Below are 16,027 nucleotides of genomic sequence, written 5' to 3'. Positions count from 1 at the left end.
CCAGTTCTATATGAATAAATAAATAAGTCTTTTGACCAAGTATATTGCTGAGGGGAGCAGTGGGTGGGTCAGAAGATTTCTACCTTGCCATGTGGGTCACCTCCGGGGTGGGGATCCCACTCACACTGAAGCAGCTGCAGCCAGCTTGCAGTGCTGTGTCCTAACCCATTGCACCACCAGGGAGGGCTCACTTGGCCTTTCCATGGGACTAGCAAGTTCCCAGTAAAGAAAAATTTTCAAAGTTCTTTCTGCCACCCATTTTAACCTTCTTGTCCTTCCAATTTTTGAACACTAGATCCTGTTACTTGCTGGCATGGGTTCTCTACAATTTTATGACCTCATCTTTGACACAGATTGTGCTTTTTCAAAGAACCTCAACCCTCTTCTACAACATAACAATTTACAACACATTTAAACCAAATATAGCGAGACTCCCAAACAGAGATATAAAATGCTTCCCCACGACTCATAAATGCCGTCACAGTTCCACCTCTTAGTTCTGCACATTTTCCTTGTCTACAATCTGATTGAGTCCTTTTATTTTTTTCAAGTCAACTTATTCTGTAAATTCTTTGTCAAAGGATCCATGCCTGCCTCTGAAAATTCTCTGCAAATACCTATCAAAGAGACAATGCCAGAATGCCTCTCTCTTCTCAATTCTAAGCTTCTAAGCTTCTTCTTTTATATACTAACTCCTCAAAACAGTTTCTCATCCCTTGGTCTGGATAAATATTCTAGCTGTGATTAGTAAAGATGTGACCAGGAGAATGTCAATCAAGAATTTTTTTGTGATGCAATTTCTTGCATGAAAAATGGAAGCAATAATAACTACCCAGAACAGTTGTTATAATAATAAAAATAGTTAAAGAAAGTCTCAAGCCTCCCTGGCACAACAGATTAGGACGCAGCACTACAAGCTAGCTGCAGCCACTTCAGTGCGAGTCTGATCCCTGGCCTCAGAGATGACCCACATAGGGCAGCAGACCTCTCCTGTCTCGCCTGCTGCTCCCCTCAGCAGTGTACTTCCTCGATTTGCCTGTTTTGCTCCCCACTCTGGCTCTAGTGAATCCTCTCACTGCCCTTGAACCACTGACCTGTGCCCCAGTTCTGCATGCATAAATAAATAAGTCTTTAAAAAATAAAGAAAAAATTTTCTCAACATGAATCTGGGTTCTCACTCAGTGCATAATCAGTAAATGTTGTTATTGTTGTTCCAGTATCCACGTGCTTGTTATATCTCATCAAAACTCCACCATGTCTCTATTAACTGTAAGCCATATCTAAACATTGTCTCACACATCTCATGTGCTATCTATAGACAACAAAGCTGCCCCAAATAGAGTGATCTGATGAAATAAAAGAGTTTGGATGATCCATTTCATGGGTTTAAAGTAGAAAAACGTTGGGATGTTGTAATTGTTTGAATGGATTTATTGGAAATAGTTATTTAAAGTTTGTTTCCATTAATTTGCATGTTTGAGTTGTTTAAGACATGGAGACCTACTACTATCAGGTTAGAAGAGTTTGTTTAATTCAGTTTAAGACCAAAGGAAGGTGAAGTAGAGAGTGCTATGGATTCTGAAGATCAGAGTGACTCACTACATGGAAGACTGACTTCCGTAGCTAAGAACTTTCACAGTAATAGCACAGATGCACAGGATGCACCCTAAACAGATAAACGACAGAGCTACTCTCTCGGAGCTCAAGAGAGATTAGCATTCCCCAATTCAAGAGAAAACATGGCATTCAGAGGAGAATGAGCTATATCAGATAAAAGACTTGGGCAAAAAACATATGGCCAAAATATCACTGGCAGCACCCAAAGAGTAACTGAAGGTCCTTACACGAGAACCCTGCACCCAACCCTGGTACCAACCAACCCTTGACATTTGCTAACTGAAACTTGCTTTTCATTCATTCATTCATTCAAAAAAAAAGAAAAAAGATGCAATAATCCATTTTAGTTCCTGAGACACAATAACTAAACAAGATGAACAAAGCTAAGTCATTATGTCTCATATGCAAATCTGTCCAGAAAGTTGGTTCCTCGTAGGTAGACCACAACTTACATAAAAGCAAACCCTGCAAACTCTACATATCTGCTCTGTTCCCCATGTTATTACCTGAATTTCTGTGACTTCTTGAAATTTACAAATGTGTTACGTCCAGGTGATGCTTTAAACTTCACTAATAAGGGCTGAGCAAGTAACAATGGTTCTCTATAAACACTAGAAATTTTTAGCCCGTGGGAGGCATGTGCGTGACCTAGCGACACAACGGAGTCTCATTTCATATCCTACCGCAAATGAAAAGTGGCTGCTGAAGACGTGCAAATAAACCAAAAATGATGGGAACATGACTGAGGTTCATATCAATTGTGAAAAGAAAATTCAATCTGCTTTAAATGCCATTTACAAATTGTTTCAATCACACTACGCTCTAAGTTATTAGTGCTTAAAAGGTCATAGAAACATGAATTTTGAGATGGAAAATATCTTACGAATTATTCAAGGATGTAATTTGCATCTCGCCACTAATTTGCTGAGTGACACTGGGCAACTTGCTTAGCTTCGGTAGCCCTCAAGCTCCTCATTCAATCAGACAAGATGATCTCTCAGATCCTTCCTCCCATTCGAGGCTGTGTTCTCACTCATTTCTTTGTTGAAGAGAAGAAATATGAAGGACAGAGCACACGACAAGCCCAAGATCAAAGGGTGAATCTGTGGTAAAGCTAAGATTGAGAGCCTGTGACCTTTTCCATGGCACAGATTTTAAAGTCACACAAAGACTACACATGTGGCCAGCAGACAAGACTGTCCAGGTCAATGTCAGTTTTCTTATTAAGTGCTCGTGTCCTGAGAGCCAGGGACTCTGTCTTACTTTCTTTTATAAACTAACACAGTTGTGCATGGCTGGATTAAAGGTGTTTCATGAAATATTTATTGAGTTAATGGAAATGTTGATAAAATTAATAAAGTGAAAACACAGGTGACTGCATAACGGATTATGAAAATAAAAGCAGACACTACATGTTGAGTGTTGGCTATATATCAGGTATGATGCTGCGTGCATCTTAAATTTGATCCCCCCTCTCATTTTTACAACAACCTTTCAAAATAGGAATGGTTCCCTTCTTTTCATATATCTAACAATTGAGGCTTTACTGTGCTACATGACTTGTCTAAAGCCCTACAGATGATGAACAGACAAGGAAGGAGGTGAGCTGGTTCTGTCCGACTCCAAAGGATATTCCTATTTTACTCCAATCAGTAAATGCTTGAAGGAATGGAAAAACAAATGAGTAAATCAGTGACTGAATGAATTAATAATTCTGTTTTCACTCATCTTATGTGGTATGGGTGCTTGTTAAAGATTTTTCTTGCAGAATTTATTCAGCTATCACATAGGTGCCAGATTTTTATAAAATGTGTCATAATATGATTTACCCAGGATGGTCTTCTTAGAAGTCAAAGCCTGATCATTTAAACTGTTTGGCATTGTGTGCTGTGGGCTGGAGTGAGTAGTTCATGTGTGTTTTTTTTTTGTTTGTTTTGTTTTGTTTTTGGAGATATGAAGAACAGCAGTTGTCCATTCTGGAAAGGAGCACAGTGACACACTCCCATAACACTGCCAGGCCTTCCTTGAGGCCCCACTGAGGTCCTTCTTTGCCTTGGCCCTTGAATGTTGTGTGCCCGTGTTACCCACTAAGTTGATAGTAAATGTTTAATGATTGGCTTTCCAAAGATTTGTAATATCTACCAACTCTATTGTAGCCAATTTCCAAACTCTTCACATGGCATAACTGAGCAAGTATTAAGAAAAGATGCTCACAATCAGCTCTCAAAATCCCAGACCAGTCTGCACTAGCACATCACAAATTCAACTCCCCCATCAGTGCTGGGGGTGGGACTGATTGCTGAGATCTGGAGAGAAACACAACTGAGCCAGGAGATGGCATCTAGCCAGGAAATGCATGCCTGGGTCACATGAGCATTATGGCAACTATCTCTACTTCGGCAGCTGCATCTTCCCACTCTTCTTCCTCCTTGTCAGTTGGGAGGAGTGATCTGTCTTACTGACGCATCCCAGAGAGTGTAAGGCAGAATGGCCAATGTGTGGACTCTCTGTCTTGTTCTGGGCCACAGATCCCACTAACTCACCTTTGCCAAATCTAAAACCTGAGTTTATACAAAGATTGAGGGTTTAGTTTTTTCCATGACTTCTCTCTAATTCCAACCCCTGAAGAAAGGGAAGAGAGAAAGCAGCCAGCCTTGTTCTCTTCTGTACCACCAACACACTGTTCCTCCCAACAACTCGATACAAGTGGAGACCAACTTCCTTGCTTCAATGGCTCACACAGTGACTAAATCCCTTAGTGAGTCTCACAATCTTGGGATCCTGACCTTTCTACGGACTCTTTTCATCTTGCCTTTCCAGCTTCATCCATAATCACTTCCTAGTTCTCTGTCTTCACCTCATATCCAGCACATTTTCCATGTGCCAGTTCATGTGTGCTTCTCTCTCATTCCTAGAATCATTCTAAACTTTCTTCCAATCATAACACTGCCTCAGCTACAGCACCCTTCCTAGTAATACTCCCTACTGATTTTATAAGGCTCAGCAAAAAGGTCATCTTGTCTATGATGTATCTCCTGAAATTCCCCATCTAGAATACATTTCTCCCTGTTCTCTGGGCAGGAGGTACTTTGTTAATGCCCTTTCGTGATTTATAGCACATTGTGTCTTTCATAATAGCTATATATGAGCATGTTCTTTTTATCTCTGTGAAAATGTGAAATCCATGAAGGCAGGAACATTGTCCAATTTGTCTGTGATTTCCCACAGCCTATAACACCCAAACTTATGAGTTGTGGAATTAAGAAAATCTTGCTTGAATTGAATCTAACAAATTGAAGTAAATTTTGCAAAGTGGGTCTGAGTCGAGAACCGTGAATATAGTCAGGGATCCTCCATTCCCATCTCCACCCCTTATCTGTAGATAGTCCTGTCCATTTATGCCTTGAATGACTTGCAAAAGAAAGTGCTTTGATGAGCAGTGGGGTGGGAAGGATGCAGGGATAAATTAGACACAGTCCCTGGCTCTAAGAAGCTTACATTTTAGCAGGGTAGACAAGTTTCCAAACAATAACTCAAGTTTTAATCAGATTTTTAGTCAACAGAAAACTCTATGATAGTGTAAAAGATGCCATCTACTCTACTGAGAGAAAATGAGAGATAATTAAGTGAGTAAGATTTGGGAAGGGAGATAATTAAAGGATCAAAAAATATTTCAGGTAGAACGGAGTGCCTGAACTCTAGCCAGAAGGTAAGACTTTCCATGTGCTGTTTGGGGGGACAATTCTGGGCATGAGCACAGTAAAGAATTTGAAGAGGGGTGTTCTTGGGGTGTGCTAAAAGGGAGGGTGAGAGAAGAGCATCCTGGCAGTCACCAGACTGGATACTAGATACATCTTGGTGACTCTATTTTCCTAGGGCTACAACAAATTTAATCTGAAAGCCTCAGTGAGTGAATACGGAGGGAGAAACTTAAAAATGGGCATATAACATTATCTGGGGGAGGACAGTAAGGAAGAATTCTTTCCTCCCTTTCTCTTCTAATTATTTCCAGTACGCTAATTGTAGGTCACTATTATGCTAAACTTTAAAGATACAGAGCGGACTGGGGCACAGGCTCTGAACCCACTCCCACGCCCTCTACAAAACTTACAGTCTGGTGATGGACCCACATAGGAAAGAACAGGAACAAGATCTATGACTTAGGGAAACACAGAGGCTTGGAGAGCAGGAAAGACCCCTTAACTTGATTGACCCCTGCTGGGGGTGGTGAGCAAGGCTGCCCAGGAAGAGGGACTAGGCAGAAAAGGGCCTCTGGTCTCCAAATAAAGGGGGGAAAAGACCTTTCAAAGGGGAGGAAATGGCCCATGAATGGGATGAGGCTTAGGCAGCAGAGGGCAGGGCACCCTCAGGGAACCACAGGTATTGGTCTAACTGGAGCCCTGGGCAGGAGCAGAGAGGGGCAGAAGGTGGCCTGAGTGTGGTTTGATTGAGATAATTAATGAATATGGCGCCTGGGCTAGCACTGCTGGAGTAGAGCACCAGAGACTGTTGTTAGGAAGAATGATTAAAGCCTTGCTGCTGCACACGGCGGTCCTTGGGCCAGCTTGATTAGAAATGCAGCATCTTTGGGGCCACTCTGGGCATGCACACTGGAGGAGCAACTGCTGAGAGCGCAGGCTCCTGAGATTGATGCCGGGCTCTGCTCTGGGGCTTTGTCCTCTCATCTTCTACTCTGATGGATATTCAGGGACAAAGTTGAGAAGTCAACCAGGAGATTCTAGTAAGGCGTGTGCACACATGTGCGCATATCTCTGTGTGTTTGAATCCAGGAAATATTGATGGGAGAACTAATCATTTTCAAAACTTGCTAAATTCTACCTGCTCCCTGCATGACCCACAGTTTGGGATTACACCCTTAAGCCTGCACCTAAGATGTACAGAGACCATGGATATGCCCCCTGAAGGCATACTAGCACTTGGGGGCCAGAAGGGGAGCCGCCCAGACCCTGGCCACTCTGCCTAGTGGACACTTCATTTAATCCCAATGGCAGGTTTGTGGGTCAGATATTATTTTCATGCTTTGGTACTCAGAGAGAGGAGAGTATCTTGCAATATAATACCCAGATAATTTTACCCCATGATCCACAACAAATAAGTTCTGGAGACCTAATGCCCAGCATGATGAACACAGTTCCCGATGTTGTTTCCTATACTTGAAAGGTGCTAAGAGTAAAGATCTTAAATGTTATCTCACACTCTCACACACACACACACAGATAATTGCATGAGGCGATGGAGGTGTTAATGAACCTTATCACAGTAATTATTTCACACCATATAAGTGTCTCAAATCATCATGTCTCAAATCACCTCAAACTTGCACAATATTATAGATACATATGTAACATGTATCTGTAAAGCTCTATCTGTCTATGTCAACTATATTTCAGTAAAGCTGGACAATGATAAAGCTCATCCAGCTAGTCAGGGGTAGACAAGATCTGGTGCAGGGCTCCCTGATGAGTCAGTCACTCTGCTTTGCTTAGATTGAACTAGGTGTTCTCTGAGGTCCTTCCTAATGCGCACAGAGTTGAGCCTCCAGTTAGGTGGATGGCCCTTCATGTAAAGCCCTTTGTCAACAGCCCTGTAGCCATGACTGGTCAGGCAGAGTGCAGACCGTCCTCCCACACCCACCATCCGCGCCACATCCACTCCAAGCCCCGCCCCAAGGCTCACCTGTTTCTGGATCACAGAGCTGTTCACAGGCATCTGTAGTCCTCTGTCCACACAGGTCCCTCACCCAGGGGGAGGTGGCGTTGATCTGGTAATACAGGGACAGCTTGGCTGGATTTAACCAGTCGGAGATGTCCAGGTAACTCCCTTCACTCACTACGAAGCTGCTCCCTGTAAAGGAACACAGACCAATACAGCTACTTTCTCTCTGATTTTAGGATATGAACATGTCTCACTGCTGACTCTACAGGCCAGAAATACATTCAGGTGCAGACAAGCCACTCCCACCCCACGTGGGCCCCACCAATTGTCTACACACCTCCACTAAACATTTACATTGTGCCTGTCATGGTGTCAGTGGTCCAGAGACAGATTCGACAGACACACGGTTCAGGCTAGTGATTAAGAGCCAGGCCCTTAAAACTGAGAGACTTAGGCTCAAATCTCAGATCCACCCATACACGCCATTGACTCTGGGCAAGGCACTCAATACCTCTGGGCCTTGGGTAAATCATCTGGGAATGGGAATATTAACGGACACCTCCTTGTAGGGGTGTAGTGAGAATAAATGAATGTCAAGTACTTAGCTATTGCCTGGCTTGTACTAGTACAGAATGATCAAATATTAAAATTTAAAGGATTAAAAAAAGAAGCTAATGTCTCTGTCACCCAGAGAATCCTTCATGCTAAAGGGGTTCACTAGGGCCCATAGGCGTCATGTAGCTGATGTCAAGGTGGTAGACTGGCTGAGTGTAAGGAAAAGAACATCGTGGTCCTGGCCTTGATGGCTGTGTTTTGAGCAAGACAGAAAGTATTGGGGTAATTGAAGTGCCTTGATAATGGGAAACAATAGAGAAAGAGGGAGTTTGGGGTCAACGGGATGTTCTATCAAATGGGGCCACAGCTACCCCAAGTCTGCTTTTGCCCAACGGATGTAAGGGTCACTGGTGCCAGATCTTTAGATTTTCTTCAGGAGAGGCCAGATACTCAGATCTTTTGTTGTCATCAACCAATTTTCAAGTGGTAGCTGAATTTGCTTTTGTAAGTTTGTGTAGGCCAAACAAAAGATCCTAGTTTTGCAATCTGTGCTCGAAAATGTTCCTTTTTCATGCATGCGCACGTCTGTGTGTGTGTTAACTATATACATATACATACACACACACAAATATATACATGCATTTGTACTGATATTCTTTGGTGGGCACAAAATAAAAATCCATCACAGGATGCTGCATCCTGGGTGATAATGGAGAGTGTATATATGCAGCAATGGAGCCAATCTATAATTTTCGAGGGGACAATAGGACCCAGCTCACAAAACCAGAATTGGGGAAGAGTTCCAGATTCATCTCAAATCTAGGGTCTTCAGAAACATCTTAAATTATCTCATAATTAATATAACTCAGTCTCTCTCCCTGAAATTGCTTCTCTCTTCCTCATCATCAGCCAACAAAACATTTCCATGCATGCAAAGGGCCCAAGGTGGTCCACTGGGTCGTGGTCAAGGAGGTGTGAGGTCACGTCACAATACCTGGCTGCCTGAATGTGGTGGGTTCCCTGAAAAGGAGGGGCATGTAGCAGGCAGTGCTTGTTTTTCTGACTCACATAATGGCTATGACTGATACCCCACAGTACTAGTTCCCAGGTAAAAGCACAGTAGACAATATGAGTTTTGGTGAAGATTAGAGAGGAATTTCTGTGAAACAGAAGGGGTAGAAGCATCAATCTCAGAGATAAGGAAATGACCACATTTGAAGTTGGCCTTAAAATCCTTGCCAGCTAAAGCAAAAAAAAGAAGAAGTCTGCTGGATTCCATATTTCAAATTTCTGGCAGGGGAAGTTATGCAAATCTATCTGCAAAGCCATATTTCCCCCTCTGGAACGAAGCCCAAGCTGAAACATGTCACATGGGACCTTGTGCAAGGCACCGAGCCTCAGTATCAACTACAGATTTTTCTTTTAAAAAGCACAGTCATGCTGTTTAAGTGGATAATTCCTGTATTTATTCTCACTAAAGACTGAAGGATGGATATTGAATTGTGTCCCAGGGCTGAGTGAGTTTGGCTAATCCCAGTACTTTAGGAAAACTACACAGCGCAGTGACAAAGAGAATAGAGTCAGCAAGACAAGGATTCATATCATCACTGTGCTCCTTACCAGAATTTAGACAAGAAAACAAACCCCTAGCAATCTCCTCTGAAAACTCTAGATACCAATTATCCCATCGTGGTGCTAATATAAAGGTAAAATGAGACAATACATTTATCTTAGTTCAGGTTGACCAGAAATCTGGTTCAAAGGCAGAGACTGGCTTGCAACATGGTGCCGGGATGTCCTTCAGAGTTGTTCTCAATCAAGACAAGGGTGTCAGACATTTGTACCTCAGGTACAAAGTCATTGGCTTTGGGTCTGCCTGGGGAAGGGCTATCAGCTGGATGAGGTGGTCCCCTTTGATAAAGGACATTTTCCAAGAAAGGCTCAGAGCCAGAGATCGACCACCAACATTCTTGGCAAGTGGGGAAAATAGTTACTAGGGTATAACGAGGTAGCTGGTCACACACTCTAACATCCACTACGGAATGTGAAATGCCAACTTATAGGAGCTATTTTGGATTACTCTGGATTGTTTGCAAACTTGGAAGCACTGAATATAATACCAATTAAGACATTTCTTTTAAATAGGAAAAAAATGAGTCTTGTTGAAAAAGACTAACTCAAATAAGATTATAAACCCCTCTTTTATTTTTTTAATTAATATCAAAATTTATTTTTACATCACCTGTGCCTTTTCCCAATTCGGTTGCAATCCCCATGGGCTTCCCACCACTAATTCACCCGTGTGCCATCACCACAGTGCAGTGTGCTTCCCCCTCCCCATTTCTGATCCCTTTCCCCACTCCATTTCCTGTAAAATGTCTCTGGTATATAATTGCTCATTATTATTAGTATTTTCTCACCTGATCCTTTATATTCCTATGAGTGAAACCATCCAGTATCTTTCCTTTTCTTTCTGGCTTATTTCGCTAAGCATGATCACTTCCAGCTCCATCCATATTGCTACAAAGGGCATGTGTTTATCTGTTTTGGTTGCTAAGTAATAATCCATTGTGTATACTTATCACATTTTTTTAAGTCCAGTCATCTACTTTTTAGGCATTTGGGTTGATTCCATGTCTTCCCTATTGTAAATAAATCACCAATAAACATGGGGGTGCAATTTACAGTTGGAAAAACATGGAAGCAGCCCAAATGCCCAAAAGTAGATGACTGGATAAAAAAGATGTGGTACATATATACAATGGAATATTACTCAGTAACCAAAAAAGAGAAACACATGTCTTTTCAGCAACTTGGATGGAGCTGGAAAAGATCATGCTTAATGAGATAAGCCAGAAAGAGAAAGAAAAATACCGGATGGTTTCACTCATAGCAGGAGTATAATGGACCAGGCAAGAAAATAACAAGAATAATGAACAACCATATACCAGAGACATTTTGTGGGGGTGGAGTGGGGAATGGGATCAAAAATGGGGGGGGTGAGGAGGGAAGTGCACAGGATTATGGTGATGGCACACGGGTGACTTGGTGATGGGAAACCCATGGGGGTTACAATTGAAATGGGGAAAAAATGTATAAAATGATGAAAAAATAAACTGTTATAAATATATGCATACATACATACATACATAAAAACATGGGGGTGAAGTTGTCTTTTTGAATCAGTGTTTTTGTGTCTTTTGGGTAGATACCTAGGAGTGGGATTGCTGGGTCATATGGAAGCTCCATTTTTAGCAGTTTGAGAAAAACTCCAAACAGTTTTCCATAGTGGTTGTACTAGTTTGCATTTCCATCAGCAGTGCAGGAGAGTTCCTTTTTCTTCACATCCTCGTGAACATTTGTTGTTGCTAGTTGTTTTAAGATGTGCCATTCTCATTGGTGTGAGGTGGTATCTCATTGTGGTATGACTCCCTCTTTTTAAGACACCATACACTTCTGGTTTAATGACAGAAGGTATCTAGCCTTTGAGTGCCCTCTCTGCACTTTTGCATATATTTGCTCACTTCCTCTTTACAAGAGCCTTACAGGATTTGTATTGCTTCCATTTCATAGAAGGACAAACTGAAGTTCAGAGAGAAATTGCCTTACTCAAATTTGTGCCACTAGTTGGTTGCCAAAGGAGAAAGTGAGTTCACATCTGAGCCTGGCCCATTATTTCAGGTAGCCTTGGTTGGGTATGAGGCAAGAGTTGCCTTCTTCCACTCCTTCCCCAGATGACTGTGCATTCCTGTTAGTGCCTGCCCTGGAGGGGCTTCTGCTTCTTCTGATGAGTTAACACCTCATTCATTAGTCCTTGTCAATCAAGCCCTCCATAAAATGCCTAGAACATATAAGGAGCTTAGTCAATGTCTGTTGAGTGAATTAATGCAATCAAAGTTCCACCCTTGACTAGAGGGAAGTTCGACTCACTTGATCCTGGGTCTGGGAAGCAGGAAAGCCTCCACATTGATTCTAACTTTTCATTTTGTTCATCCTGTGATAGCCAGCATATAAGATGATCTCTTCAGAGTCTTTGCTTCTCAACTGAAACTTGAACATCACTGCCTTCTGAGCACTCTTTTGCCCCATGGGCTTGTGATGGGGATGATTAAAGCAGGGATGCAGAAGGGACTCATTGGGGGAGCAAGGATATGTGGTAGGGAGATGCCCCATCAGACAGTAGAACAAAGTCAGTATAATAGGTAATCAACAGAACTAAATGTACATGTTCATTTAGCGACATTTATTCAATCCCTTCTTGCATAAGAAATAGACATAGGGGATTACAACTGAGATGGAAAAATGCACAAAATGATGTAAAAATTTTAAAAAATGCAAAAAAGAGAGAAATAGACATTGGGAATGAAGCTGAATCCATCATGAAAATTATGCATTAACAAAGGAGATAATATGCATGGAGAGATAACTATAACACACATAAAAGTGCAGAGAACTGCCTGAAAGGGAAGGACATTGCCTTTGAATATAAGGAGAAGAAAAAAGGGAGGGGGGTTCTGAGTGGAATCAAGAAATTATTGGCCTTAAGCTAGATTGTCTGAAGTGATGTAAGTAATATTAGTTCACTGTTTTAGGTGTAAAGGTCACACCTCTTCAAATGTACAGGACCATGCTTTGTCCGTCACCAAAGTAACAACATTCCGCCATCATCCATTGCTTTATGCTAGACTTCAAAGGATGCAAAGAGGAACAGAAATGAGATAACACTGGTCCTTGAGATTCACTTTTAGACCAAGTTCACACTCTTCTCTCTAATACTTACCAGGGATTCTACTCCAACTGGTAGCTCTATATGCCATGTTAGATTCACTCATTCATTCATTTACATATTTGTTAATTTCATAAATAGAGTCTCCACTATGTACCCAGGGTCTGGATAAGTAAGATATGGTGTCTGGCCCCTGAAAACTTATAGTCCAGCAAAGGAGTTCAAGATGGCAAATCTAAGTCAAAACGAAGGGATTTGTTATTACTCCTTTCTCATCTCCCCATTTAAAGTCTGCATTTCTTAAAGACAAAGACTGTGTTATGTTTAACTCTGCACCACAGTAGCATTTAGGGCATAATGGGGGTTCATAAGCTGTTGGGGTGTGGTGTGTGTGGGTGTGGGTGTGGGTGTATGTGTGGAGCAAAAGAGCGAGTGAGCACAATAAGGTCAGAAAGTGACAAGCATCTGCCTCTGGGTAAAACCTAGAATTACTTTGAAAATAAAAACTACACAGGAATGGAATAAATAATGTCTTATTCCATGTGTCTCATATAACTCAAATTTTCTATTAGATCCTCATTTATTTTCTTAACTGTAGATAAAAAATATCCCCCCACCCCACCTCCACTTTCTCTAGATGCTCTGAGATTCCTCTTTGTGTATATATCAAAAAGATTTGCCCAGAGAGCAATGATTTTGAAATGAAGTCTTGCCAAAATCTCAACTTCTAAATGTCATGTTTCCTTATTTTTAAATATATATATATATATATGTATGTATGTATTTCTCCCCCATTGGCTTGTGGGAATATACATCATCTAATTAGCCAAATAGATTTTCAGTTCAGCCCAATCATTTCCTTATCTAGCATCTGAAGCTCTGTGTTGCTCAGGGGACTGCATGGGCGCAGAGGTCCTCATTAACTCTGATCTTCAATTACATTGATTATAAGCCCGCTTCTGTAATTGTATAGCATAGATCAGGGGTGAGCTGGGGAGCTCAGGCCACTTTGTAGTGCTCTGAAACACCCCCAAAGAAACAGAAAGAGATGGATGAGAACTAAAAATATCACGGAAGGAGGTATCACCAGACCAAACTGCCTAGCGACCAGACAGCAGCTGCAAATCCCTTTCATTACACCTCGAATCATGAGACAGATCTCTGAGAGCCATGGGGAGAGATTCTCAAAGAAGGCTCTGGCCCTAAGGGTGACTAGAGAGAGGCATGAAAGGTTGCAAGGCTGAAAGATGGTCTTCACAAATGAAGCTCAGGGAATTTTTTGGTGAGAAGCATTCATTTCCTCTCCCTTTGGTTGCAAAATAATTAAAGGCTTCCTTCCGCATGTCATACATTGCCATGATGGTTTCATCTGCCAGGGGTCTTGGATCTTGGAGAAATGTCCTCCCAGGGTACAGCATAAAAAATGAACTCTCCGATGAAGCGTAAATGAGGAGTCCCTCTCCTCTGAGCCCAGTGGAGCCATGAAAAATACACCGCTCCTGCCTTTCCCTTCATCACTGAATCTAAGGCCCAGGTGAAACTTCCACCATCACCATGGGATGAAAGTGATCTAAGGTGTGAGCACCTGAAAACAACAGCTTGAGAGTTGGAGAGCATGAAAGTGACAACTGGCAGAGCTGGGAGCCCTCGGTCTCTGAGAACAGCTCTCCAGAGTCACTGGGGGTGGGTGGGAAGTTGGGGTCATCTTTTTTACAAATGTCTCTGAGAGAATAATCAGTCTTCAGCTCTTCACCTTCTTGTTCTCTTCCCATCTGTCTTTTCCTTTTTTCTTTGCATCAACTTCATCTCATTCCTGTGGATTGTCTATTTATTATGGACTGAACCACCCACAAGTGTAATGTTGAGGTCTCAACTCCCAATGGTTCTGAGTGTGACTGGACTTGGGCAGTTTGTAGAGATCCTTAAGGTGAAATGAAACGAGGAAGGTGGCTCCTAATCCAATATGGCTGGTGTAGTTATGAGAAGAGGAGAATGAGGCAGAAACACCTGGAAGGGAGGCCATATGAAGACTGAGGTAGATGATGGTCATTAACTTAGGAGCAGCCAGAAGAAACCAACACTTGCAATGCTTTGACCTTTCACCTGTAGTCTCTACAACTGTGAGGAGATGAACTCCTGTGTTGAAGCCCCCAGTCTATGGCACTTTGGTGTGGAAGCCTCAGCAAATTAATACACTCTCCCTGTATTAACAGACAACTAGCTCTGTTGTCTGACATTTGGTCCATTTAGTGACCTTCCACTGGCAACACAGATCCCAACAGATTGCGTCTCAGAATAAAGTGTCCAAGTGTATACAACACAATGCAGAGTATCAAAAAGGAAAGCAATCGCTAAACAGTTCTTCCCAGGGACCCTTCGGAGGTTCATGGAGCCCAGGATAAAACTCTAGTCTAGGCTAAGCTCTCTTCATCCTTTCTGCAGAGACCCAGTCTGGTGCCTGACCTAGTCCGAACACGAGCATCACTGGACAGAGGGAGCGGGAGTTCCACTGTAGTGAACATGCAGTCCCACTACAGTGTGGAAATGAGATGCAGCCAGCAAAGAGAAGGAAGAAATGAAGAAAAATGATGAAAAGTTCTAGTGGCTGTTTTATTTTCCTTTTAAAAGAGGGTCAAAATATTGCTAAGGCAAAATTTTAGATGTTTCCTTAACTGTACTTCACCCATGAAATGTCAACATCATGAATCTTTTGTATGTATTTGTGCTTTTGTTGTAAATAAAAATTGGGGGGGGGTGTCTTTTTTTTTTTTTTTTTTCTGTCTCCTACCCGTCCAGAATGTCTTCATCTTTTTGTAATTGTCTTCTTTGATAAAGTACATTCTAGACCGGGCCTCTTCTTTGAGAGATAAAGAAACTGAGAGTTACAGAAAGAGAAGGAAGTTACCAACACCCCACCGGGAATGGGGGGAATATTTACAACTAGAATGTAGACTTTGTGACCCCCAACCTTTTCCCGTAGCAGGGAGGTGAGGGCCTGTGAGGTGAACTGACTTTCCAAGACAACAGAACTAAATCATGGGGTGACCAGAATCCAAGCTCAGGGTTGTCCTAGAGTTTCACAGACAATTAAGAATAGGTCCCACAGAGGTACTAGAGCAGTGGAGAGACCAGCACTCACTGGGAGTGCAAAATGCTAAAAACCCTGAAGTCCATGTCACACAGAAATATGGAGGACTCAGGGCCAGGGGTTAAGTCTCAGTGCTATCAAGCTATCACCAACTACTGTGGCCTGAATTCAATCCCTGGCCTGGGAGGTGACCCACATGGCACAGCAGACCTCTCCCGTCTTACCTGCTGCTCCCCTCAGCAGTGTGTTTCAGTCAATCCGCCTGTTCTGTTCCCCACTCTGTCTTTGGTGAATCCTCTCACCCCCTACACCTTTGGCCTACAACCCAGTGTAGATTTACTCATATGTGTATGTGTAAATATATC

The 16,027-nt window shown here is 42.3% G+C and overlaps 1 protein-coding gene across 2 annotated transcripts in view; it reads right to left on the bottom strand.

The window, feature by feature from the left end:
• The window catches only part of ASTN2 (astrotactin 2), a 766,181-nt gene that overhangs the window by 428,692 nt on the left and 321,462 nt on the right, over positions 1 to 16,027 (bottom strand). For both annotated transcript variants that reach the window (XM_004677396.2, XM_012721364.1), the window contains exon 7: positions 7,315 to 7,482. In XM_004677396.2, the coding sequence (XP_004677453.2) occupies positions 7,315 to 7,482 (168 nt within the window). The remainder of the gene's footprint in view (positions 1 to 7,314; positions 7,483 to 16,027) is intronic.

The sequence above is a fragment of the Condylura cristata genome, unplaced genomic scaffold, assembly GCF_000260355.1.
Source record: "Condylura cristata isolate star-nosed mole 26May11 unplaced genomic scaffold, ConCri1.0 scaffold00006, whole genome shotgun sequence".
Classification (NCBI taxonomy): domain Eukaryota; kingdom Metazoa; phylum Chordata; class Mammalia; order Eulipotyphla; family Talpidae; genus Condylura; species Condylura cristata.
This window is presented reverse-complemented; position numbering and strand designations above follow the sequence as displayed.